Here is a 25,174-nt window from a genome sequence, read left to right as displayed (position 1 = left end):
TCATAAGGCCTGCCTAATAGCGGAGGCCTGGGCAAGGGCAAGAAAGGAGGATAACATGACTGGCTTGGGGGGCTATGGAGTCAGGATTGAGTTTGCTTTTTCAGACAGTTGGGATGGGAGGGGGGAGATAGGCGGTAGTACGTGGTGCTGAAGCATACGATGGAGTGTTCAGAGTTGGAGGGGACAACAGTGAGGTTAGTTGAGGGTAGTGAAGATAAAAGGAAGACAAGGGCAGGAGAGTTCCCTTGAGAGTGTGTCAGTAGATTGCGTAGTAGGGGAAGGGAGTCGAGTTCAATGTGTTGGGTAGGAGACTGTTTTGGGAGGTTAAATTCACCCATAAGTATGTTTGGGGGTCATTAGGAATGGAGTCAGAGAAGGAGGTCCAGATCTGAGAAGAAAGAGTAGAAAGGGCCTTGGATGTGGTAGTTTAGAAGGGTGGTGAGAGGACTTGGTGAGCAGTGAATTTCAAGGTGAGTGGTAGGAAGTCAGATGGTGGAAGGGGGGCAAGGGGATGAGCTTTGCTGATCATCAGGCCAACCCCAATTCCTCTTGTAGAGGGGCAGGAGCAGTGAGAGAAGCTAACCTAGTTGGTGTGTAAGGCTGTCGGGGGTAGCAGAGAAAAGACTGGTACTGCAAGGCTCAGTGATGTGTGGCGAACCAGATGGACTAGGAGTACATAGGCTCATTGTTTTTTATTTATTTTATTTATTCCGTTTATGGTTTAAACATGTTTAAACATTTCACAATAATTTCCTGTAGTAACACATGATACGTAAATGAGAAAACCCTACTACTTTAGGAAACACCTAACAAAAAGGAAAAAGGAGCGGTTTGCTCAATAGCCTTGGCATGGCTTCTGCCTGGCCCGACTCGTATATGACTTGCTCTCAGTCTCAAAGTTCCTTTAGAACATAACTGTATAGTCTTCACAAACTTCGTCTCTTGATTAAAATGATAATTATCTTCTGTATGGGTTTTACTTTCCCCCGAATAAAGAAAACGGTTCCTTATTTTACTTTTCCCAGGTTTTATTTCAGATGTCCGAATCCCTCCAGGATTACTTGACAAGACCCTTCAATGTCTCCCACCTTCGGGACACTGGGGCTCTCCATAGCCCGGTGGCTCTTTGGTAGGTGTCTTGTCTCTTACAATATTTAACTTGGGGCGGTGTCTGCCCCGCTCATGTGTTAGAGGTTCCCGTGGCCTCATGCACTTCTGTTACCCATAGGACTTATCTCTGTCCGTCTTTAGTAGCTTTGTCGGATTTTCTAGGCTTGATATGAAGCTACGGATCTCTTTCACTCCATTCTTTACAGGGCGGGTGCCCATTAGCTTCGCTTAAGTTCTCATGCTTTTTGGTGCTATTCCTGCCTTGATTTACAGTGCTTTTCACTCTGTTTTAGCCGGGTTGTGTGTCCGTTCCATTCTCTCTGTTTCTCGTACCTATGTCGGCTTCTGTACTCCTGTAAACCAACAGTCGTAGTACTAACCTGCATCCACAAGTCGGTAGCGTCTGTTTCCCCAGCAGATGTACTCCCGGCGGAAAAGGCGCTTGCCAGGTGGAGCTCGGGAACACGGGCTCCACTCCTGTCTCTGGTCTCGGCATCGGTTGCTGGGCACCCGGCCCACCACTGCTCTTCAGTGGTCATGCCACCAGAAAAGATGGTTGTCTTCCTGTCATCTCTCTTCCCCTGAACAGATCCTCTTGCTCGGTCAATGCACCTGCCGTTCAGCTTCCAGCTAGCGGGTCTTGCTTGATTCACGCCACTGCTGGCCCTGTGGTGTGATGTGGCTCTGCCCCTCCAGAGGGTCGCCTCTGAATAGCGGTTGCTCTCCTCACTCCGTAGGAGTCTCTCCTTCTTTCACAGTCCACTCTCTCCTTATGCACATCATTGGAACAAAAGGAATTGTGTCTGTCTTCCCTGATCATGGCATTCAGGTGAACCGATGCCAAAGTCTTTCCAACATCCATATAGGCAGAAAGGGTGGTTTGGTCTGGGAGGTTCTTAGTGGAATGGGAGTCCTTGTCCGCAAGAGGTGAGTCACTCCCAGTGAGGTCCCACTTGCCCAGACCCTAGGGTGGGTCTTGCTTAGCCGTTCACCTCACTAGCCTCAAAGGTTGTGGGTCCCCTCTGGGGAGAAGCGACGAACTGTCCGGATTCGTCACAGATGCCAGACAGGGGTCATGAGAGTCAAAGTGATCGGTGAGGAAAGAGGTTCAATTACAAGTAGATTGGGTATTGCAGAGCCTGAGGGTAGTGGGAGAGGGTGGGCGGAGGGAATGAGTGTTGTGGGATCGAGAAGGATAGGTACCATTAGAGAGAGTAGGTTGGGCTGGAACCTTTAGTGGGTGTGGAGAGTCATGGCCCAGATAAGAAGAGGAGGAGAAGGTGGGAGAAGTGATGAGAGACTCTGTAAGGAGTGAGACACTCTCTGTGGCATGAATCTGTGAGGAGAGAATTATAAGAAGAGGAGTAATAGCGTAGGAAGATAGAATGATGCATAATGGGAGATGTAGTGTGCCCGTGGGGAAGAATGAGGGCACAGAGAGTTGGGGAGTGAGTGGTTTGGAGAGAATGTACGGAACCCAGTGGCAATTAAAGAATGTGGGCCTCATTACAAGGTTGGCAATAAATTGGTGGTAATACCGCCAAATTACGGCCAAACGGTATTACGGTTGCCATCACTTGGTCCCGTTGGTTTACCACAGGAGTACACGTGGTGGAAGATGTTGTAAATCCCCATTTTATGGAGTCCATCGGATTCCATTGGGGATTTTTGGAGAATTACCAGTGGTAATTCCACAGATTTATTTAGGTAAAGTGGAGGATCTACCTGGAGGTTAATCCTACACTTTTCCTGTAAACATTGGCGGAATTACTACCCAGTGATTCCACCAGAGGTAACGCCGACCATAGGTGTAGTTTGGCAGTGCGGCAAATTGGAGGCAACGGAATCACCTGCGCTTTTCGTTTGCACCGCCAAACTCATACTGAGGCCCTACAGTTATCTGGAGGACCAAGGAGCACAGAAGATTATAGGGGGGCTGGGCAATTAATACATCGCGGTGCCTTGTGCGATGGAACGAGGCGAGGTAGCAAGTACAATCTTAGATTAATGGGCCTTACACTCTGCATTTCTAGATGATTATGCACTGCTACCACAATGTAAACAGAGCTTTCCCTGCCTTTCTCTCACACTTTCTTTAAAATAAACACCCCCCCCTCCTCACTTTATTGCATCTAACTCTCCCAACCCACTTTAAAGTAAAGCATGCATTGGAAAAGGCAAGAGTTGTGGTGTTTGCTGTTGGTCATTGCAGTCACATTCATAGGAAAAGTCCCACACGCGAATGGGCTGGGTAAGTGTATATCAGGGGTGCGTGGGAAGTTATACATGCGAAAGGGCCTGGGCGAGTGGGGTACGTGTATTTCAGGGGTGCGCGTGAAGTTTCACACGCGAATGGGCTGGTTACGTGTATTTCAGGGGTCGCAGGAAGTTTTACACGCAAATGGGCTGGGTACGTGAATTTCAGGGGTGCGCGGGAAGTTACACACGTGAAAGGGCCTGGGTGAGTGGGGTACGTGTATTCCTGGGGTTCGCGTGAAGTTTCACACGTGGTAGGCCATGGGCGAGTGGGGTACGTGTATTTCAGGGGTGCGCGTGAAGTTTCACATGCAAATGGGCTGGGTACGTGTATTTCAGGGGTGCGCGTGAAGTCCCACACGCGAATGGGCTGGGTACGTGTATTTCAGGGGTGCGCGGGAATTTTCACACGTGATTGGTCTGGGTACGTGTATTACGGGGGTGCACGGGAAGTTTCACACGTGAATGGGCTGGATACGTGTATTTCAGGGGTGCGCGTGATGTCCCACACGCGAATGGGCTGGCTACGTGTATTTCAGGGGTGCGCAGGAATTTTCACACGCAATTGGCCTGGGTCCGTGTATTACGGGGGTGCGTGGGAAGTTTCACATGCGAATGGGCTGGGTACGTGTATTTCAGGGGTGCTCGTGAAGTCCCAAACGCAAATGGGCTGGGTACGTGTATTTCAGGGGTGCGCGGGAATTTTCACACGCGATTGGCCTGGGTACGTGTATTACGGGGGTGCATGGGAAGTTTCACATGCGAATGGGCTGGGTACGTGTATTTCAGGGGTGCTTGTGAAGTCCCACACGCAAATGGGCTGGGTACGTGTATTTCAGGGGTGCGCGGGAATTTTCACACGCGATTGGCCTGGGTACGTGTATTACGGGGGTGCGCGGGAAGTTTCACACACGAATGGGCTGGGTACATGTATTTCAGGGGTGCGCGTAAAGTCCCACACGTGAATGGGCTGGGTACGTGTATTTCAGGGGTGAGCGGGAATTTTCACACACGATTGGCCTGGGTACGCGTATTACGGGGGTGCGCGGGAAGTTTCACACGCGAATGGGCTGGGTACGTGTATTTCAGGGGTGCGCGTGAAGTCCCACACGCGAATGGGCTGGGTACGTGTATTTCAGGGGTGCGCGTGAAGTCCCACATGCGAATGGGCTGGGTACGTGTATTTCAGGGGTGCGCGGGAACTTTCACACGCGATTGGCCTGGGTACGTGTATTACGAGTGTGCCCGGGAAGTTTCACACGCGACTGGGCTGGGTATGTGTATTTCAGGGGTGCGCGTGAAGTCCCACATGCGAATGGGCTGGATACGTGTATTTCAGGGGTGCGCGGGAAGTTTCACACGCGAATGGGCTGGGTACGTGTATTTCAGGGGTGCGCGTGAAGTCCCACACGCGAATGGGCTGGGTACGTGTATTTCAGGGGTGCGCGTGAAGTCCCACACGTGAATGGGCTGGGTACATGTATTTCAGGGGTGCGTGGGAATTTTCACACGCGATTGGCCTGGATACGTGTATTACGTGGGTGCGCGGAAAGTTTCACACGCGAATGGGCTGGGTACGTGTATTTCAGGCGTGCGCGTGAAGTCCCACACGCGAATGGGCTGGGTACGTGTATTTCAGGGGTGCACGGGAATTTTCACACGCGATTGGCTTGGGTACGTGTATTACGGGGGTGCCCGGGAAGTTTCACACGCGACTGGGCTGGGTACGTGTATTTCAGGGGTGCGCGTGAAGTCCCACATGCGAATGGGCTGGGTACGTGCATTTCAGGGGTGCGCGGGAATTTTCACACGCGATTGGCCTGGGTACATGTATTACGGGGGTGCGCGGGAAGTTTCACACGCGAATGGGCTGGGTACGTGTATTTCAGGGGTGCGCGTGAAGTCCCACACGCGAATGGGCTGGATGCGTGTATTTCAGGGGTGCGCGTGAAGTCCCACACGCGAAGGGGCTGGGTGCGTGTATTTCAGGGGTGCGCGGGAATTTTCACACGCGATTGGCCTGGGTACGTGTATTACGGGGGTGCGCAGGAAGTTTCACACGCGAATGGGCTGGGTACGTGTATTTCAGGGGTGCACGTGAAGTCCCACACACAAATGGGCTGGGTACGTGTATATCAGGGGTGCGCGGGAAGTTATACACGCGAAAGGGCCTGGGCAAGTGGGGTACGTGTATTTCAGGGGTGCGCGTGAAGTTTCACACGCAAATGGGCTGGGTACGTGTATTTCAGGGGTGCGCGGGAAGTTTTACATCCGAATGGGCTGGGTACGTGAATTTCAGGGGTGCGCGGGAAGTTACACATGCGAAAGGGCCTGGGCGAGTGGGGTATGTGTATTTCAGTGGTGCGCGTGAAGTTTCACACGCGAATGGGCTGGGTACGTGTATTTCAGGGGTGCGCGGGAAGTTTTACACCCGAATGGGCTGGGTACGTGAATTTCAGGGGTGCGCGGGAAGTTTCACACGCGATAGGCCATGAGCGAGTGGGGTACTTCAGGGGTGCACGTGAAGTTTCACATGCGAATGGGCTGGGTACGTGTATTTCAGGGGTGCGCGTGAAGTCCCACACGCGAATGGGCTGGGTAAGTGTATTTCAGGGGTGCGCGGGAATTTTCACACGCGATTGGCCTGGGTACGTGTATTACGGGGGTGCGCGGGAAGTTTCACACGCGAATGGGCTGGGTATGTGTATTTCAGGGGTGCGCGGGAATTTTCACACGCGATTGGCCTGGGTACGTGTATTACGGGGGTGCGCAGGAAGTTTCACACGCGAATGGGCTGGGTACGTGTATTTCAGGGGTGCGCGTGAAGTCCCACACACGAATGGGCTGGGTACGTGTATTTCAGGGGTGCGCGTGAAGTCCCACACGCGAATGGGCTGGGTACGTGTAGTTCAGGTGTGTGCGGGAATTTTCACACGCGATTGGCCTGGGTACGTGTATTACGGGGGTGCGCGGGAAGTTTCACACGCGAATGGGCTGGGTACGTGTAGTTCAGGTGTGTGCGGGAATTTTCACACGCGATTGGCCTGGGTACGTGTATTACGGGGGTGCGCGGGAAGTTTCACACGCGACTGGGCTGGGTACGTGTATTTCAGGGGTGCGTGTGAAGTCCCACACGTGAATGGGCTGGGTACATGTATTTCATGGGTGCACGTGAATTTTCACACGCGATTGGCCTGGGTACGTGTATTACGGGGATGCGTGGGAAGTTTCACCCGCGAATGGGCTGGGTACGTGTATTTCAGGGGTGCGTGTGAAGTCCCACACGCGAATGGGCTGGGTACGTTTATTTCAGGGGTGCGTGTGAAGTCCTACACGCGAAGGGGCTGGGTACATGTATTTCAGGGGTGCGCGGGAATTTTCACACGCGATCGTGTATTACGGCAGTGCGCGGGAAGTTTCACATGCGAATGGGCTGGGTACGTGTATTTCAGGGGTGCGCGTGAAGTCCCACATGCGAATGGGCTGGGTACGTGTATTTCAGGGGTGCGCGGGAATTTTCACACGCGATTGGCCTGGGTACGTGTATTACGGGGGTGCGCGGGAAGTTTCACACGCGAATGGGCTGGGTACATGTATTTCAGGGGTGCGCATGAAGTCCCACACGCGAATGGGCTGGGTACGTGTATATCAGGGGTGCGCGGGAAGTTACACACGCGAAAGGGCTGGGTATGTGTATTTCAGGGGTGCACGGGAAGTTTCACACATGATTTGGCAGTGTGGGTCCTCCCAGGTGTCCCCTCTACCCCCTCCACGGCCCCTGCAGGCAGCCCACACCACAGGGGACTACCCTGCACCCCTGGTCAATTCCAGCAGGCAGCCCATCCACCATGGGCATGCCCCCCAGCCAAACCACATGTCACGTTGCAATATGATCACCAACTCATGTCTCCCAGAACCCCCACCCCCCAGCAGTCAGGGGCACCTGCCAGCAGGCCCCCACTCATGTCCCCCTGCACCCCCACCCCCCAGCAGTCAGGGGCACCTGCCAGCAGGCCCCCACTCATGTCCCCCTGTACCCCCACTCCCCAGCAGTCAGGGGCACCTGCCAGCAGGCCCCCACTCATGCCCCCCCCAACATGACATGAAGATGCACAACCATGGGCCTCATGTTCACCAAAATACCACAGAACGCCACCCCAGTCTTGACACGCAATGATCTTTCCAATCCACCCCACACTGACTTGGCCATCTCAAGACAGAAGTCAACTATGTACATCAACACATGTCCGTCACACACACACACCGGTTGCCATTGATACTGTAAACCCACATTTTGACATGCATGAACCCAATGAGCAAATCACACACATGGAAGTAAAATATGAAAATGTATTATGACCAAAATCAATGCAATGAAATGAAATCATAAAAAAGTCAAACATGAAATGAAAAGCAAGTCAAAAAAATAAGAAAATGAAAAGTATAAGCAATCCAAAGAAATCCTAATGATCCATTGTCCAAACTCTCCGTCCACCAAATCAAATACAAAGGAAACGTAAAAAGTAAAATCCATTGCTCCATGGTGAAATCCAAATCATAAGTCCGCATGAATCCAATGTCCAACTATTTACAAGCAATGTTCAAGGGTCCATGAGCCTGATGAAAGAAAAGAAACCTACCTAAGAAACTACCTACGAAAATAACTATATACAAAAAGGTGGGGCATTGTCCAAGCGCCCCAAATGAAATGAAAACCAAAAGGAAACCTAACACTAATTAACTATATACAATGGCAGCGGGCTAGTCCGACGGCTCACTTCCTGATTTCCCGGGCTAGGGCATCATCGAACTCCTGCTCGATGTCCCGGAGGCGGTCCACTTCCATGGCCCCGAGGGTTCGAAGGGACGATGACATCTGGACCCCCATGTCCCTGCGGGCCTCAGCGCCCTCCGCATGGAGTTCTCCGCCCTGACCATCGTGAGCTGTGCCTCTTCCGCCCGCTGCCGCTCAGCATCTATGGCGTGGCCCAACCACTGCCACACGGAAGACACTTCCCGTCCTGGGTCCTCCTGCCCTCCGGCCGATGCCTGCCCTTCCGATGTCGAAGGCCCCGAGCCATCATGGGTCCCACCTTGTTGCTGCTTCTGCTGTGCCTGTGCCCTGCCTCCTGCTGCCTGCACATCCTCCGCTGGCTGGGGTGCAGTTGTCGTGGTGGCCACCCCTGTTGGACCTCCGACTCCCGACTGTGGCAGGGATGTGTCCTCCACCAGCCTGGCCGCACGGTCAGAGGCAGCTCCACAGGGCACACAGCTGATACATGGGTGGGAAGCTGGCACGGAGGACGACTAGCGCATAGGTGGTTCAGGTGAGGAGGGGGTCGTAGCAAGTTCAAGTAAACAGAGGATTCCGGCCTGGGTGACCTGTCCCAGTAGGCTGACGCGGTCAACAAGCCATACGAGATGACCTGAAGTCTCCTCATGAAAAGACCGCAGGTCACCTCGCATGGCCCGTTGACGCGTCGCCACCACACTCAGGACAGGCTCAACCCGGTCCTGGATAGCCACGTCTGCAGGGAGAGGAAGGCCAGTTGTTGTGCGGCTATCCCCTCCCTGATAACGGGTCTGGACGTAGGCATCCCTGCTGGTGCAAATGATGCAGTCACAGGATCGGGGACAGGATTACACACAGGCACCTTCGCGGCGGCCTGTGCTGCCTCCTGTCCCTGCCCCTGCGCTGCACCACTAGCACCAGTGGAATCCCCACCTCCAGACCCCGTCTCTGTCCCTTGCACGGCCTCCTCCTCCCCCAAATCCCCCACCAACCTGGATGACTCCGTGCCATCTTCCGCCGTCGGACCTTGTGGGGTCTCAGCTGCCCCTTCTGCTGCCGAGGAGTCCAACTCCGACCTCCGCCTCTTGGACCTTCCCCCGGCAGCTGCGGCCTGGGATGCAGCACCGGACTCCTCACTCCCCGACAAGATCAGAACCAGGGAGGGGAGCCGGGTCTTGCGTCTCCGTCTGGTGGTGTGATCCCCGCCGATGTGCTCCACAGCACCCTCTCCGCCCTCTTCATCAGTTGACGCTGCAGACAGGGAGAGATAGGAGACAGGCATCAGGACACTGTACAATGGACTGATACACACATGACAGTTGCACATGAGTGGCAGTGTCAGTCTTCAGACATGGCATCACAATCCCCAACACACATGGCATGTCAACTCACACACATGAGCAATTCCACAGCCATATGGAAACAGGCAGCAACATCCATACACATACAACAGAATGAGCAGCCAAAGGTGAGCCAGACATCACATGAAACACAGGAAGTGCACTAGACATGCACTCACGCCACCACACCTACATGCATGTGTACACCTCCACCAACTGTCGCAGTGATGAGATTTGCACACGTCACATCGGGCAATCAGTCTTCTACATATCAGTGTCCCAAGCATCCATGTTGCATCACTGTTGCACCCTTGTCAGATACACACACATGCACATGTACACGGTGCAGATACATGCAGCTGGAACCGACATCCATGTGTCATACCACAACCATGACAACTTACATACACAGTCATTCAAACATGTGTGCTCAGACATCTGCATTTGCCATGCAAGCTTACACACACATGCACCATCCATGTGTCTCACACAAGAGAGGACTCGCATGTGTTAGCCCCACGGCCCTGTACATACACATCCATACATGGCCCTCTAAAAACACATGTGCAACCTGCACACTACAGGCACACCACCACACGCACAGCTTACAATCAGCATGCATGTACACTTATCGCTCGACTCCAGACGGGTCTGCCTCTCAAGGACCTGGCCGTGGAGCGCTGGGGATACGCATTCCAGGACCCTCATCTGATGTTCCGACAGGTGGCCCCGGCACCCCTTACCATCCGCTGGCTTCACGAGGCGCCGGGCCTTGTTGAGGGTCCTGGCCCTGAAGTCATCCCAGCGCTTCTTGACATGTTCATAGTCGGGGACTGCCACCCCCTCCGCGTTGATGGCAGTCACGATGTCCGTCCAGATCCTGGTCCGTCCTTCCTTGTCGGCGCGCATACTTCCGAAGAGGGCATCATACTGCCCCAGGACTTGCTCCACCAGGACACCAACTTCGGTGGCACTGAAGCTGGTGGCCCTCTGTTTCTCTGGCTGGGGGTTGCCAGTGCTGCCAGATGGTGTTGTGCCCGACATGGCAACCCCAGAGGTAGGAGTGGGTGGGCAACTGGGTCCTGGGGCTGGGCTGTGGAGCGATGGAATCCCAGTCGGGAGTCTTCAGTTCCAGCAGGGGTGGTCACAGCAACTGCACCCCTGGCTGATGTGCAGGCAGCAAATAGCAGGGCACGTGGGAAGCAGGCAGTCAGGCAGCAACAGATGGCAGGTGGGAGCGTGCTCGGGGCTCTGGGGGGCAGTAATTCGGCCTTCTGGGCAGGAGCGTGGTCTTCCGTGTGCATACGCGTGGCCCGCTTGATACGGAGTGATTTGGCACGTGACAATTCTGCACGTCAGCGTGTGATTCGAGGAAAGGCCCTTAGCGCGTAAGCGCGTCAGCACGCATACGCGATTTCATTGGACCAAAGGCCCTTAGCGCGTAAGCGCGTCTGTGACGTATCGCGCACGGGCGTTGCCCTGGCAGGGCTTGAAGATCCCACGTGGATTTCCATTGCTCTGTACGTGCTTTTCGTGGGGTGTGGTGCGTGTGTTTGGGGTTCACACGCTATTACTTCACAGCGGGTGGGTGTTGGCTACGCGTTCTTCTACACGCAAGGCAGACGGTGAGTGGTACCCTGCTCCCAGAGGCCCGATCGCGTGTAAAACCACCCGCGAGCCCCTGGAATACACATACCCGCTCCCCCAGGCCCGAACGCGTGTAAAACTTCTCGCACACCCACGGAATTCACGCACACGCTATTATTCACACAGCGGGTGTCCGTGTTTGTCGCGTACCCCTTTGCACGTCATTTGTCCTAGAGGGCCACAGTATGGGACATTCATCAGAGCTGTGTATACGTGCTTTTTGTTAGCGCACATTTTGGCGCACATTTTTTTCATGCGCAGGGACGCTACCGCCTGCTTTCGTGTGGCGGACGTGTATGGGCCTGTGCGCATCTTTGCCCGTGCACTGGTTTGCCCTATTCGATTCCATGAATACGTGTTGCAGGCGAGCGTGTGGGCGTTCCGCGCACTTGCCTCCTTACTTCCCCCGTGACGCCCACATTTTCATGAGTTGTTCCCCATTCCGCGTGTCACGCCCCGTGTTCCGCCTACTTTTGTTATGTGCGCCGTGCTATGTGCGCTTTCGCTGTGGCCTTAGCGCACGCCGTTAGATGACCTGTGCGCCGGCGTGTGCCGCACACTTTTTCAGCGCACATCCCACATTTTACTCGCGCACGGACTTCCATGAATAGATGTGCGCTGGTTTCCCTGTGATGTTCGCACTTGCACTGCGATTTTTCCAGTAGCACTGCAAATCGCACGTTTTCGCAAGCGTGCGCCGATTTTTTCAGCACACATTCATTCCATGAATCGGCCTGAGAGTGGGAAAGAGTAGAGTGTGTAGACAGAGAATGAGGATGCAAAAAAAAAGATTGTGAATGTGCGAGTAGAGCGAGTGAGAGAGAGAAGAGCGAGAGTGTGCAGAGAGAGAGAGAGAGTGAGTGAGTGATAGGGCGAGGAAGCGCCAATAAATACTAGGACATTACATGCAAATGGGAGCATGTTGTACACCACTTCTGGCTATGTCCAAAGAAAAAAACAAGGCCTGTCTCAACAATATATGCCAGCAGTGCCCTGTAAAACACAGTTACATGCTTGCTTCCTGTGCCCAAATATATGCCATTATTGCCACTTTAAAATATCTGTGTCGTGGGAGTGCCCAGTATTTAGCATACTGCTATAAGAAAATGTTCATGCAGTTGTGTCCAGTGTTGCCACTGTTATAGTACACTTTCACACTGACCGGCCCCACTGTATAACAGCATTGCCACTGTAAGAACACATTTTCATGCTTTCTGTTGTGCCAAATATATACCAGTATTCTCACTCTACAAACAAAACTTTAGTTTGTTTGTTCAGATATTAGTTTGTCTGCAATTCTCGTTTTCTCATTGTGCCCAGTATATGCCAGTATGCCACTGTGATAACATGTTTATGCCCCTCAAACAACTTAAATGCATGTATCCCCCCCACACACACACACTCACTCACTCAGTCATACATACATGTACACACAAACACACTTTTTTAAATGTACCTTTTCATTTAATGACACTGTCAACTCTCTCTCCGTCTGCACTTGGATGCTCCGGTTCCCTTTGCCGGATGAAGGCATGCAGCAAATGAAGCACAGGAATGGCAGGGTTTCCAAAACAAAAGTATAATAATGCTTTGGGTGCATATGTGCCTCTGAGTAGTGCCAAACACAGATACCCACATAAGGCCTAAAATACCCACAAAAGACTCTTATATGCAAATAGGACCACGGTTATCAATCTAAGCCTTAAAAGATCTGGATACGGCCTCAAATGCGCACCTTGACTACAGATACCTATATATGACCTCAGATACCCACCCACCTACAAGCTCATATACCCACCAAAGATCTCATATAGTGATTAGGAGCTTCCCTAAACCTTGAAGTACCCATATATGACCTCAGTGTACCCCTTGGACATCAGGTATCCATCTACGACTATAAATACCCACATACACCTTTATGTGTGCATCTAAAACCTCTGATACCATCCCAAAACCTTGACTACCCATCCAAGATCTTGGCTATCAATCAAATTTCTCAGATGACCACCTGCAACCTCAGACATTGACCCACAAGCTCAAAGACCATCTAAACCCTGAAATATCCACATATTCCTGCAATGTGCGACTAGGTCCTCAGATACCCATCTGCAACATCAAATATCCACCTAAGAACTCCAATACCACCACAGGGCCACGATATACACCTGGGGAACTCTGATACCCATCTAAGAACTTGAATACCTGCCAATAGCATGAGATACCTACCCAAGCTTTCAGATACCCATCTAGAAGCTCAGATACCCACAAAAGACCTAGATACCCACCTAAGACCCCAGACCCCTGCCTCCAGCCTTAGCTACTCATCCAAGTCACAACATTCCCACCTAGGATCTCAGACCCCTGCCTCCAGCCTTAGTTACTCATCCAAGTCACATGATTCCCACCTAGGATCTCAGATATCCCCCTAAGATTGCTTGTGTAAATCCTTAGATGCCAAACACATCACCAGAAGCCTAACTAAAACCGCAAAAAACCCACTTAAGACCTTGAATGCCCCCATACAGTCATGAATGCCCACCCAGATCACCAGAAAGCCACCTAAGATGTTGAACACCCACCTTCAGCCTTAGATGCACACTCATGTCATTAATTCCCCACCTAAAGTCTCAGACACCCACCTAATAACTTGGATACCCATCGGCAGCCTTAGAAGCCCACCCACACCATCAGAAACTAAGACCTCAGGTACCCACCGAAGATCTCAAGGTTGTTATGGAGGGATATGGTCAGGTTGGTATGGGAAAAGATGTACATTTTGCTATAGGACATGGTAGGACGATGTAGCACATGCACAGGGCCACTTGTTGAAATGTGGCAGGTTAGTTTGAGGGGGTGCTCAACTGCTGTTACGATTCACAACTTCCAGTGGAGCAATACATCGTAAAGAGCAATGAAAAGTATCGTGCAAAACTGGCCATCGTTCGGCTTACGTGATCCCTATGGATCGTTCGGCTTACGTGATCCCTATGGATCGTTCGGCTTACGTGATCCCTATTGATATGAGTAAATGTGTTCTTTCTTTTCTTCACAGAACTGTTTCAGCCCTGCAAACATGCTGGAGATATTCCGCATCGACGGCACCACAGGGATCTCACCAGAAGACTTCACACGTCTCAGCCCTGCACTGATTCAGCAGCAACTCAGCGAAGCCTGCTTGGATGTGCACAAAGAGATCTCGGCAAAGGACAAGCTGACCACTGCACAGAGTGAGTACTTTGTACCGGTGGCAAAATATTCACCTTTAATCTTTTAAAGAACCCCCCTACTGTGAGCCCACCTGGGTTCCCACTTCAACCCTATTCTTTAACAATCTGTGCTTGCACCCTACTGGCTAACTATCCTTGTCAATTACTTTCGCTGCCTTTGTCCCTCCCTAAACCAAGCAATGAGCCCAGATATGAAGTGATGGCTGCATGTGAAAGGCCTGCTAGGTAGCTCAGTTCTTATGGTTTATGTGTATATGTCAGTTTTCTCTTTTTCTTACCAGTCCGACTATTTCTGTTTGAGGCATTTTGATCAATATTTGTGGCATACTGAAATCAGCTCTCAGTATCAGAGTTTGCATATACCGGAGGTCGAGCGACCCAATGGTCACTGTAGATATGAATGGCCTGGCCTTTCCCAGAACTCCATGAAACCAAAACCTGATCGTCCCTTAAACCAAAACCTGATCGTCCCTTTAGTCCTCTAACACTTGGGCCATTTTATAATCAAAGTAATACAGAGTGCAACAGTTGTTGCCTGTAGAGGAGACTGCAACGGTTCTCTCAATTATCTAATACTATAACCCTTCAGAGAATCCAGGATCGGGAGCCCATCGGTCTTCTCTGTCATCCAAGAATGTAGGCCCTCTGACAATTCAAGAAACAGAGAACCCAGTGGTCCCCTCAGTTATCTAGAACCATAGCCTTCCAGGAAATCAAAGCTTAGGAGCACAATGGTCCTCTCAGGCATCCAAGAATCTAGGCCTTCTGACAATTCAAGAAACAGAGAACCCAATGGTCCCCTCAGTTATCCAGAACCATAGCCTTTCAGAAAAGCAAAGCTTAGGAGCCCAATGGTCCTCTCAGTTATCCAAGAATCTAGGCCTTCTGGCAATTCAAGAAACAGAAAACCCAATGGTCCCCTCAGTTATCTAGAACCATAGCCTTTCAGGAAATCAAAGCTTAGGAGCCCTATGGTCCTCTCAGGCATCCAAGATTCTAGGCCTGCTGACAATTCAAGAAACAGAGAACCCAATGGTCCCCTCAGTTATCTAGAACCATAGCCTTTCTGGAAATCAAAGCTTAGGAGCGCAATGGTCCTCTCAGGCATCCAAGAATCTAGGCCTTCTGACAATTCAAGAAACAGAGAACCCAATGGTCCCCTCAGTTATCTAGAACCATAGCCTTTCTGGAAATCAAAGCTTAGAAGCGCAATGGTCCTCTCAGCCATCCAAGAACCTAGACCTTCTGACAATTCAAGAAACAGAGAACCCAATGGTCCCCTCAGTTGTCTAGAACCATAGCCTTTCAGGAACTCAAAGCTTAGGAGCCCTATGGTCCTCTCAGGCATCCAAGAATCTAGGCCTTCTGACAATTCAAGAAACAGAGAACCCAATGGTCCCCTCAGTTATCCAAACCCATAGCCTTTCAGAAAAGCAAAGCTTAGGAGCCCAATGGTCCTCTCAGCTATTCAAGAATCTAGGCCTTCTGACAATTCAAGAAACAGAGAACCCAATGGTCCCCTCAGTTATCTAGAACCATAGCCTTTCAGGAAATCAAAGCTTAGGAGCCCTATGGTCCTCAAAGGCATCCAAGAATCCAGGCCTTCCGACAATTCAAGAAACAGAGAACCCAATGTGCCCTCAGTTATCCAGAACCATAGCCTTTCAGAAACTCAAAGCTTAGGAGCCCAGTGGTCCTATCAGCCATCCAAGAATCTAGGCCTTCTGATAATTCAAGAAACAGAGAACCCAATGGTCCCCTCAGTTATTTAGAACCATAGCCTTTCTGGAAATCAAAGCTTAGATGCGCAATGGTCCTCTCAGCCATCCAAGAATCTATACCTTCTGACAATTCAAGAAACAGAGAACCCAATGGTCCCCTCAGTTGTCTAGAACCATAGCCTTTCAGGAACTCAAAGCTTAGGAGCCCTATGGTCCTCTCAGGCATCCAAGAATCTAGGCCTTCTGACAATTCAAGAAACAGAGAACCCAATGGTCCCCTCAGTTATCCAAAACCATAGCCTTTCAGAAAAGCAAAGCTTAGGAGCCCAATGGTCCTCTCAGCTATTCAAGAATCTAGGCCTTCTGACAATTCAAGAAACAGAGAACCCAATGGTCCCCTCAGTTATCTAGAACCATAGCCTTTCAGGAAATCAAAGCTTAGGAGCCCAATGGTCCTCTCAGCTATCCAAGAATCTAGGCCTTCTGACAATTCAAGAAACAGAGAACCCAATGGTCCCCTCAGTTATCTAGAACCATAGCATTTCAGAAATTCAAAGCCTAGTAGCCCAGTGGTCCTCTCAGCCATCCATGAATCTAGGCCTTCTGAAAATTCAAGAAACAGAGAACCCAATGATCCCCTCAGTGATCCAGAACCATAGCTTTTCAGAAACTCAAAGCATAGGAGCCCAATGGTCCTCTCAGGCATCCAAGAATCCAGGCCTTCTGACAATGCAAGAAACAGAGAACCTAATGGTGACCTCAGTTATCCAGAACCATAGCCTTTCAGAAACTCAAAGTTTAGGAGCCCAATGGTCCTCTCAGGCATCCAAGAATTCAGGCCTTCTGACAATTCAAGAAACAGAGAACCCAATGCCCCCTCAGTTATCCAGAACCATAGCCTTTCAGATACTCAAAGCTTAGGCGCCCAGTGGTCCTCTCAGCCATCCAATAATCTAGGCCTTCTGACAATTCAAGAAACAGAGAACCCAATGGTCCCCTCAGTTATCTAGAACCATAGCCTTTCTGGAAATCAAAGCTTAGGAGTGCAATGGTCCTCTCAGGCATCCAAGAACCTAGGCCTTCTGACAATTCAAGAAAGAGAGAACCCAATGGCCCCCTCAGTTATCCAGAACCATAGCCTTTCAGAAAAGCAAAGCTTAGGAGCCCAATGGTCCCCTCAGTTATCTAGAACCATAGCCTTTCTGGAAATCAAAGCTTAGGAGCGCAATGGTCCTCTCAGGCATCCAAGAATCTAGGCCTGCTGACAATTCAAGATACAGAGAAACCAATGGTCCCCTCAGTTATCTAGAACCATAGCCTTTCTGGAAATCAAAGCTTAGGAGCGCAATGGTCCTCTCAGGCATCCAAGAATCTAGGCCTGCTGACAATTCAAGAAACAGAGAACCTAATGGTCCCCTCAGTTACCAGAACCATAACCTTTCAGAAACTCAAGGTTTAGGAGCTCAATGGTCCTCTCAGGCATCCAAGAATCCAGGCCTTCTGACAATTCAAGAAACAGAGAACCCAATGTCCCCTCAGTTATCCAGAACCATAGCCTTTCAGAAACTCAAAGCTTAGGAGCCCAGTGGTCCTTCCAGCCATCCAACAATCTAGGCCTTCTGACAATTCAAGAAACAGAGAACCCAATGGTCCCCTAGTTACCTAGAACCATAGCCTTTCTGGAAATCAAAGCTTAGGAGCGCAAAGGTCCTCTCAGGCATCCAGGAATGAAGGCCTTCTGACAATTCAAGAAACAGAGAACCCAATGGTCCCCTCAGTTATCCAGAACCATAGCCTTTCTGGAAATCAAAGCTTAGGAGCGCAATGGTCCTCTCAGGCATCCAAGAATCTAGGCCTGCTGACAATTCAAGGAATAGAGAACCTAATGGTCCCCTCAGTTATCTAGAACCATAGCCTTTCTGGAAATCAAAGCTTATGAGCGCAATGGTCCTGTCAGACATCCAAGAATCTAGGCCTTCTGACAATTCAAGAAACAGAGAACCCAATGCTCCCCTCAGTTATCCAGAACCATAGCCTTCCAGAAAATCAAAGCTTAGTAGCCCAGTGGTTCTCTCAGCCTTCCATGAATCTAGGCCTTCTGACAATTCAAGAAACAGAGAACCCAATGGTCCCCTCAGTTATCCAGAACCATAGCTTTTCAGAAACTCAAAGCATAGGAGCCCAATGGTCCTCTCAGGCATCCAAGAATCCAGGCCTTCTGACAATGCAAGAATCAGAGAACCTAATGGTCCCCTCAGTTATCCAGAACCATAGCTTTTCAGAAACTCAAAGCATAGGAGCCCAATGGTCCTCTCAGGCATCCAAGAATCCAGGCCTTCTGACAATGCAAGAATCAGAGAACCTAATGGTCCCCTCAATTATCCAGAACCATAGCCTTTCAGAAACTCAAGGTTTAGGATCCCAATGGTCCTCTCAGACATCCAAGAATCTAGGCCTTCTGACAATTCAAGAAACAGAGAACCCAATGCTCCCCTCAGTTATCCAGAACCATAGCCTTCCAGAAAATCAAAGCTTAGTAGCCCAGTGGTTCTCTCAGCCTTCCGTGAATCTAGGCCTTCTGACAATTCAAGAAACAGAGAACCCAATGGTCCCCTCAGTTATCCAGAACCATAGCTTTTCAGAAACTCAAAGCATAGGAGCCCAATGGTCCTCTCAGGCATCCAAGAATCCAGGCCTTCTGACAATGCAAGAATCAGAGAACCTAATGGTCCCCTCAATTATCCAGAACCATAGCCTTTCAGAAACTCAAGGTTTAGGATCCCAATGGTCCTCTCAGGCATCCAAGAATCCAGGCCTTCTGACAATTCAAGAAACAGAGAACCCAATGTCCCCTCAGTTATCCAGAACCATAGCCTTTCAGAAACTCAAAGCTTAGGAGCCCAGTGGTCCTCTCAGCCATCCAACAATCTAGGCCTTCTGACAATTCAAGAAACAGAGGACCCAATGGTCCCCTCAGTTATCTAGAACCATAGTCTTTCTGGAAATCAAAGCTTAGGAGTGCAATGGTCCTCTCAGGCATCCAGGAATCTAGGCCTTCTGACAATTCAAGAAACAGAGAACCCAATGGTCCCCTCAGTTATCTAGAACCATAGCCTTTCAGGAAATCAAAGCTTAGGAGCCCTCTGGTCCTCTCAGGCATCCAAGAATCTAGGCCTTCTGACAATTCAAGAAACAGAGAACCCAATGGTTCCCTCAGTTATCCAGAACCATAGCCTTTCAGAAAGCAAAGCTTAGGAGCCCAATGGTCCTCTCAGTTATCCAAGAATGTAGGCCTTCTGACAATTCAAGAAACAGAGAACCCAGTGGTCCCCTCAGTTATCTAGAACCATAGCCTTCCAGGAAATCAAAGCTTAGGAACCCAATGGTCCTCTCAGTTATCCAAGAATCTAGGCCTTCTGGCAATTCAAGAAACAGAGAACCCAATGGTCCCCTCAGTTATCTAGAACCATAGCCTTTCAGGAAATCAAAGCTTAGGAGCCCTATGGTCCTCTCAGGCATCCAAGATTCTAGGCCTGCTGACAATTCAAGAAACAGAGAACCCAATGGTCCCCTCAGTTATCTAGAACCATAGCCTTTCTGGAAATCAAAGCTTAGGAGCGCAATGGTCCTCTCAGGCATCCAAGAATCTAGGCCTTCTGACAATTCAAGAAACAGAGAACCCAATGGTCCCCTCAGTTATCTAGAACCATAGCCTTTCTGGAAATCAAAGCTTAGATGCGCAATGGTCCTCTCAGCCATCCAAGAATCTATACCTTCTGACAATTCAAGAAACAGAGAACCCAATGGTCCCCTCAGTTGTCTAGAACCATAGCCTTTCAGGAAATCAAAGCTTAGGAGCCCTATGGTCCTCTCAGGCATCCAAGAATCTAGGCCTTCTAACAATTGAAGAAACAGAGAACCCAATGGTCCCCTCAGTTATCCAAAACCGTAGCCTTTCAGAAAAGCAAAGCTTAGGAGCGCAATGGTCCTCTCAGCTATTCAAGAATCTAGGCCTTCTGACAATTCAAGAAACAGAGAACCCAATGCCCCCCTCAGTTATCTAGAACCATAGCCTTTCAGGAAATCAAAGCTTAGGAGCCCTATGGTCCTCTCAGGCGTCCAAGATGCTAGGCCTGCTGACAATTCAAGAAACAGAGAACCCAATGGTCCCCTCAGTTATCTAGAACCAAGCCTTTCTGGAAATCAAAGCTTAGGAGCACAATGGTCCTCTCAGGCATCCAAGAATCTAGGCCTTCTGATAATTCAAGAAACAGAGAACCCAATGGTCCCCTCAGTTATTTAGAACCATAGCCTTTCTGGAAATCAAAGCTTAGGAGCGCAATGGTCGTCTCAGGCATCCAAGAATCTAGGCCTTCTGACAATTCAAGAAACAGAGAACCCAATGGTCCCCTCAGTTATCCAGAACCATACCCTTTCTGGAAATCAAAGCTTAAGAGCACAATGGTCCTCTCAGGCATCCAAGAATCTAGGCCTTCTGACAATTCAAGAAACAGAGAACCCAATGGTCCCCTCCGTTATCTAGAACCATAGCCTTTCTGGAAATCAAAGCTTAGGAGCATAATGGTCCTCTCAGGCATCCAAGAATCTAGGCCTTCTGACAATTCAAGAAACAGAGAACCCAATGGTCCCCTCAGTTATCCAGAACCATAGCCTTTCAGAAAATCAAAGCTTAGTAGCCCAGTGGTCCTCTCAGCCATCCATGAATCTAGGCCTTCTGACAATTCAAGAAACAGAGAACCCAATGGTCCCCTCAGTTATCCAGAACCATAGCCTTTCAGAATCTCAAAGCTTAGGAGCCCAATGGTCCTCTCAGGCATCCAAGAATCCAGGCCGTCTGACAATTCAAGAAACAGAGAACCCAATGTGCCCTCAGTTATCCAGAACCATAGCCTTTCAGAAACTCAAAGCTTAGGAGCCCAGTGGTCCTCTCAGCCATCCAAGAATCTAGGCCTTCTGACAATTCAAGAAACAGAGAACCCAATGGTCCCTTCAGTTATCTAGAACCATAGCCTTTCTGGAAATCAAAGCTTAGGAGTGCAATGGTCCTCTCAGGCATCCAAGAATCTAGGCCTTCTGACAATTCAAGAAACAGAGAGCCCAATGGTCCCCTCAGTTATCCAGAACCATAACCTTTCAGAAAAGCAAAGCTTAGGAGCCCAATGGTCCTCTCAGCTATCCAGGAATCTAGGCCTTCTGACAATTCAAGAAACAGAGAACCCAATGGTCCCCTCAGTTATCTAGAACCATAGCCTTTCAGAAAATCAAAGCCTAGTAGCCCAGTGGTCCTCTCAGCCATCCATGAATCTAGGCCTTCTGACAATTCAAGAAACAGAGAACCCAATGGTCCCCTCAGTTATCCAGAACCATAGCTTTTCAGAAACTCAAAGCATAAGAGCCCAATGGTCCTCTCAGGCATCCAAGAATCCAGGCCTTCTGACAATGCAAGAAACAGAGGACCTAATGGTCCCCTCAGTTATCCAGAACCATAGCCTTTCAGAAACTCAAAGTTTAGGAGCCCAATGGTCCTCTCAGGCATCCAAGAATCCAGGCCTTCTGACAATTCAAGAAACAGAGAACCCAATGCCCCCTCAGTTATCCAGAACCATAGCCTTTCAGATACTCAAAGCTTAGGCGCCCAGTGGTCCTCTCAGCAATCCAAGAATCTAGGCCTTCTGACAATTCAAGAAACAGAGAACCCAATGGTCCCCTCAGTTATCTAGAACCATAGCCTTTCTGGAAATCAAAGCTTAGGAGCGCAATGGTCCTCTCAGGCATCCAAGAACCTAGGCCTTCTGACAATTCAAGAAAGAGAGAACCCAATGGTCCCCTCAGTTATCCAGAACCATAGCCTTTCAGAAAAGCAAAGCTTAGGAGCCCAATGGTCCCCTCAGTTATCTAGAACCATAGCCTTTCTGGAAATCAAAGCTTAGGAGCGCAATGGTCCTCTCAGGCATCCAAGAATCTAGGCCTGCTGACAATTCAAGATACAGAGAAACCAATGGTCCCCTCAGTTATCTAGAACCATAGCCTTTCTGGAAATCAAAGCTTAGGAGCGCAATGGTCCTCTCAGGCATCCAAGAATCTAGGCCTGCTGACAATTCAAGAAACAGAGAACCTAATGGTCCCCTCAGTTACCAGAACCATAACCTTTCAGAAACTCAAGGTTTAGGAGCTCAATGGTCCTCTCAGGCATCCAAGAATCCAGGCCTTCTGACAATTCAAGAAACAGAGAACCCAATGTCCCCTCAGTTATCCAGAACCATAGCCTTTCAGAAACTCAAAGCTTAGGAGCCCAGTGGTCCTCTCAGCCATCCAACAATCTAGGCCTTCTGACAATTCAAGAAATAGAGAACCCAATGGTCCCCTCAGTTATCTAGAACCATAGCCTTTCTGGAAATCAAAGCTTAGGAGCGCAATGGTCCTCTCAGGCATCCAAGAATCTAGGCCTTCTGACAATTCAAGAAACAGAGAACCCAATGGTCCCCTCAGTTATCCAGAACCATAGCCTTTCTGGAAATCAAAGCTTAGGAGCGCAATGGTCCTCTCAGGCATCCAAGAATCTAGGCCTGCTGACAATTCAAGAAATAGAGAACCTAATGGTCCCCTCAGTTATCTAGAACCATAGCCTTTCTGGGAATCAAAGCTTAGGAGCGCAATGGTCCTGTCAGCCATCCAAGAATCTAGGCCTTCTGACAATTCAAGAAACAGAGAACCCAATGGTCCCCTCACTTATCCAGAACCATAGCCTTTCAGAAAATCAAAGCTTAGTAGCCCAGTGGTCCTATCAGCCATCCAAGAATCTAGGCCTTCTGACAATTCAAGAAACAGAGAACCCAATGGTCCCCTCAGTTATCTAGAACCATAGCCTTTCTGGAAATCAAAGCTTAGAAGCGCAATGGTCCTCTCAGCCATCCAAGAATCTATACCTTCTAACAATTCAAGAAACAGAGAACCCAATGGTCCCCTCAGTTGTCTAGAACCATAGCCTTTCAGGAAATCAAAGCTTAGGAGCCCAGTGGGCCTCTCAGCCATCCATGAATCTAGGCCTTTTGACAATTGAAGAAACAGAGAACCCAATGGTCCCCTCAGTTATCCAAAACCATAGCCTTTCAGAAAAGCAAAGCTTAGGAGCGCAATGGTCCTCTCAGCTATTCAAGAATCTAGGCCTTCTGACAATTCAAGAAACAGAGAACCCAATGGTCCCCTCAGTTATCTAGAACCATAGCCTTTCAGGAAATCAAAGCTTAAGAGCCCTATGGTCCTCTCAGGCGTCCAAGATGCTAGGCCTGCTGGCAATTCAAGAAACAGAGAACCCAATGGTCCCCTCAGTTATCTAGAACCATAGCCTTTCAGAAACTCAAAGCTTAGGAGCCCAGTGGTCCTCTCAGCCATCCAACAATCTAGGCCTTCTGATAATTCAAGAAACAGAGAACCCAATGGTCCCCTCAGTTATTTAGAACCATAGCCTTTCTGGAAATCAAAGCTTAGGAGCGCAATGGTCCTCTCAGGCATCCAAGAATCTAGGCCTTCTGACAATTCAAGAAACAGAGAACCCAATGGTCCCCTCAGTTATCCAGAACCATAGCCTTTCAGAAAAGCAAAGCTTAGGAGCCCAATGGTCCTCTCAGCTATCCAAGAATCTAGGCCTGCTGACAATTCAAGAAACAGAGAACCCAATGGTCCCCTCAGTTATCTAGAACCATAGCCTTTCTGGAAATCAAAGCTTAGAAGCGCAATGGTCCTCTCAGCCATCCAAGAATCTATACCTTCTGACAATTCAAGAAACAGAGAACCCAATAGTCCCCTCAGTTGTCTAGAACCATAGCCTTTCAGGAAATCAAAGCTTAGGAGCCCAGTGGTCCTCTCAGCCATCCATGAATCTAGGCCTTCTGACAATTGAAGAAACAGAGAACCCAATGGTCCCCTCAGTTATCCAAAACCATAGTCTTTCAGAAAAGCAAAGCTTAGGAGCGCAATGGTCCTCTCAGCTATTCAAGAATCTAGGCCTTCTGACAATTCAAGAAACAGAGAACCCAATGGTCCCCTCAGTTATCTAGAACCATAGCCTTTCAGGAAATCAAAGCTTAAGAGCCCTATGGTCCTCTCAGGCGTCCAAGATGCTAGGCCTGCTGGCAATTCAAGAAACAGAGAACCCAATGGTCCCCTCAGTTATCTAGAACCATAGCCTTTCAGAAACTCAAAGCTTAGGAGCCAAGTGGTCCTCTCAGCCATCCAACAATCTAGGCCTTCTGATAATTCAAGAAACAGAGAACCCAATGGTCCCCTCAGTTATTTAGAACCATAGCCTTTCTGGAAATCAAAGCTTAGGAGCGCAATGGTCCTCTCAGGCATCCAAGAATCTAGGCCTTCTGACAATTCAAGAAACAGAGAACCCAATGGTCCCCTCAGTTATCCAGAACCATAGCCTTTCAGAAACTCAAAGTTTAGGAGCCCAATGGTCCTCTCAGGCATCCAAGAATCCAGGCCTTCTGACAATTCAAGAAACAGAGAACCCAATGGTCCCCTCACTTATCTAGAACCATAGCCTTTCTGGAAATCAAAGCTTAGGAGCGCAATGGTCCTCTCAGGCATCCAAGAATCTTGGCCTTCTGACAATTCAAGAAACAGAGAACCCAATGGTCCCCTCAGTTATCCAGAACCATAGCCTTTCAGAAAAGCAAAGCTTAGGAGCCCAATGGTCCTCTCAGCTATCCATGAATCTAGGCCTGCTGACAATTCAAGAAACAGAGAACCCAATGGTCCCCTCAGTTATCTAGAACCATAGCCTTTCTGGAAATCAAAGCTTAGGAGCGCAATGGTCCTCTAAGGCATCCAAGAATCTAGGCCTTCTGACAATTCAAGAAACAGAGAACCCAATGGTCCCCATAGTTATCTAGAACCATAGCCATTCAGAAAATCAAAGCTTAGGAGCCCAATGGTCCTCTCAGGCATCCAAGAATCTAGGCCTTCTAACAATTCAAGAAACAGAGAACCCAATGGTCCCCTCAGTTATCCGGAACCATAGCCTTTCAGAAACTCAAAGCTTAGGAGCCCAATGGT

General features: G+C 49.6%; 1 protein-coding gene across 1 annotated transcript in view; it reads left to right on the top strand.

The window, feature by feature from the left end:
* Positions 1–25,174, top strand: part of SLC39A4 (solute carrier family 39 member 4) — a 524,681-nt gene that overhangs the window by 422,574 nt on the left and 76,933 nt on the right. The window contains exon 5 of the mRNA XM_069621954.1: positions 14,198–14,372. Coding sequence (XP_069478055.1) covers positions 14,198–14,372 — 175 coding nt within the window. The remainder of the gene's footprint in view (positions 1–14,197; positions 14,373–25,174) is intronic.

The sequence above is a fragment of the Ambystoma mexicanum genome, chromosome 5q, assembly GCF_040938575.1.
Source record: "Ambystoma mexicanum isolate Mex_15411 chromosome 5q, UKY_AmexF1_1, whole genome shotgun sequence".
Lineage (NCBI taxonomy): Eukaryota > Metazoa > Chordata > Amphibia > Caudata > Ambystomatidae > Ambystoma > Ambystoma mexicanum.
The sequence above is the reverse complement of the archived record's forward strand: the minus strand, read 5'-3'. Positions and strand labels throughout refer to the sequence as shown.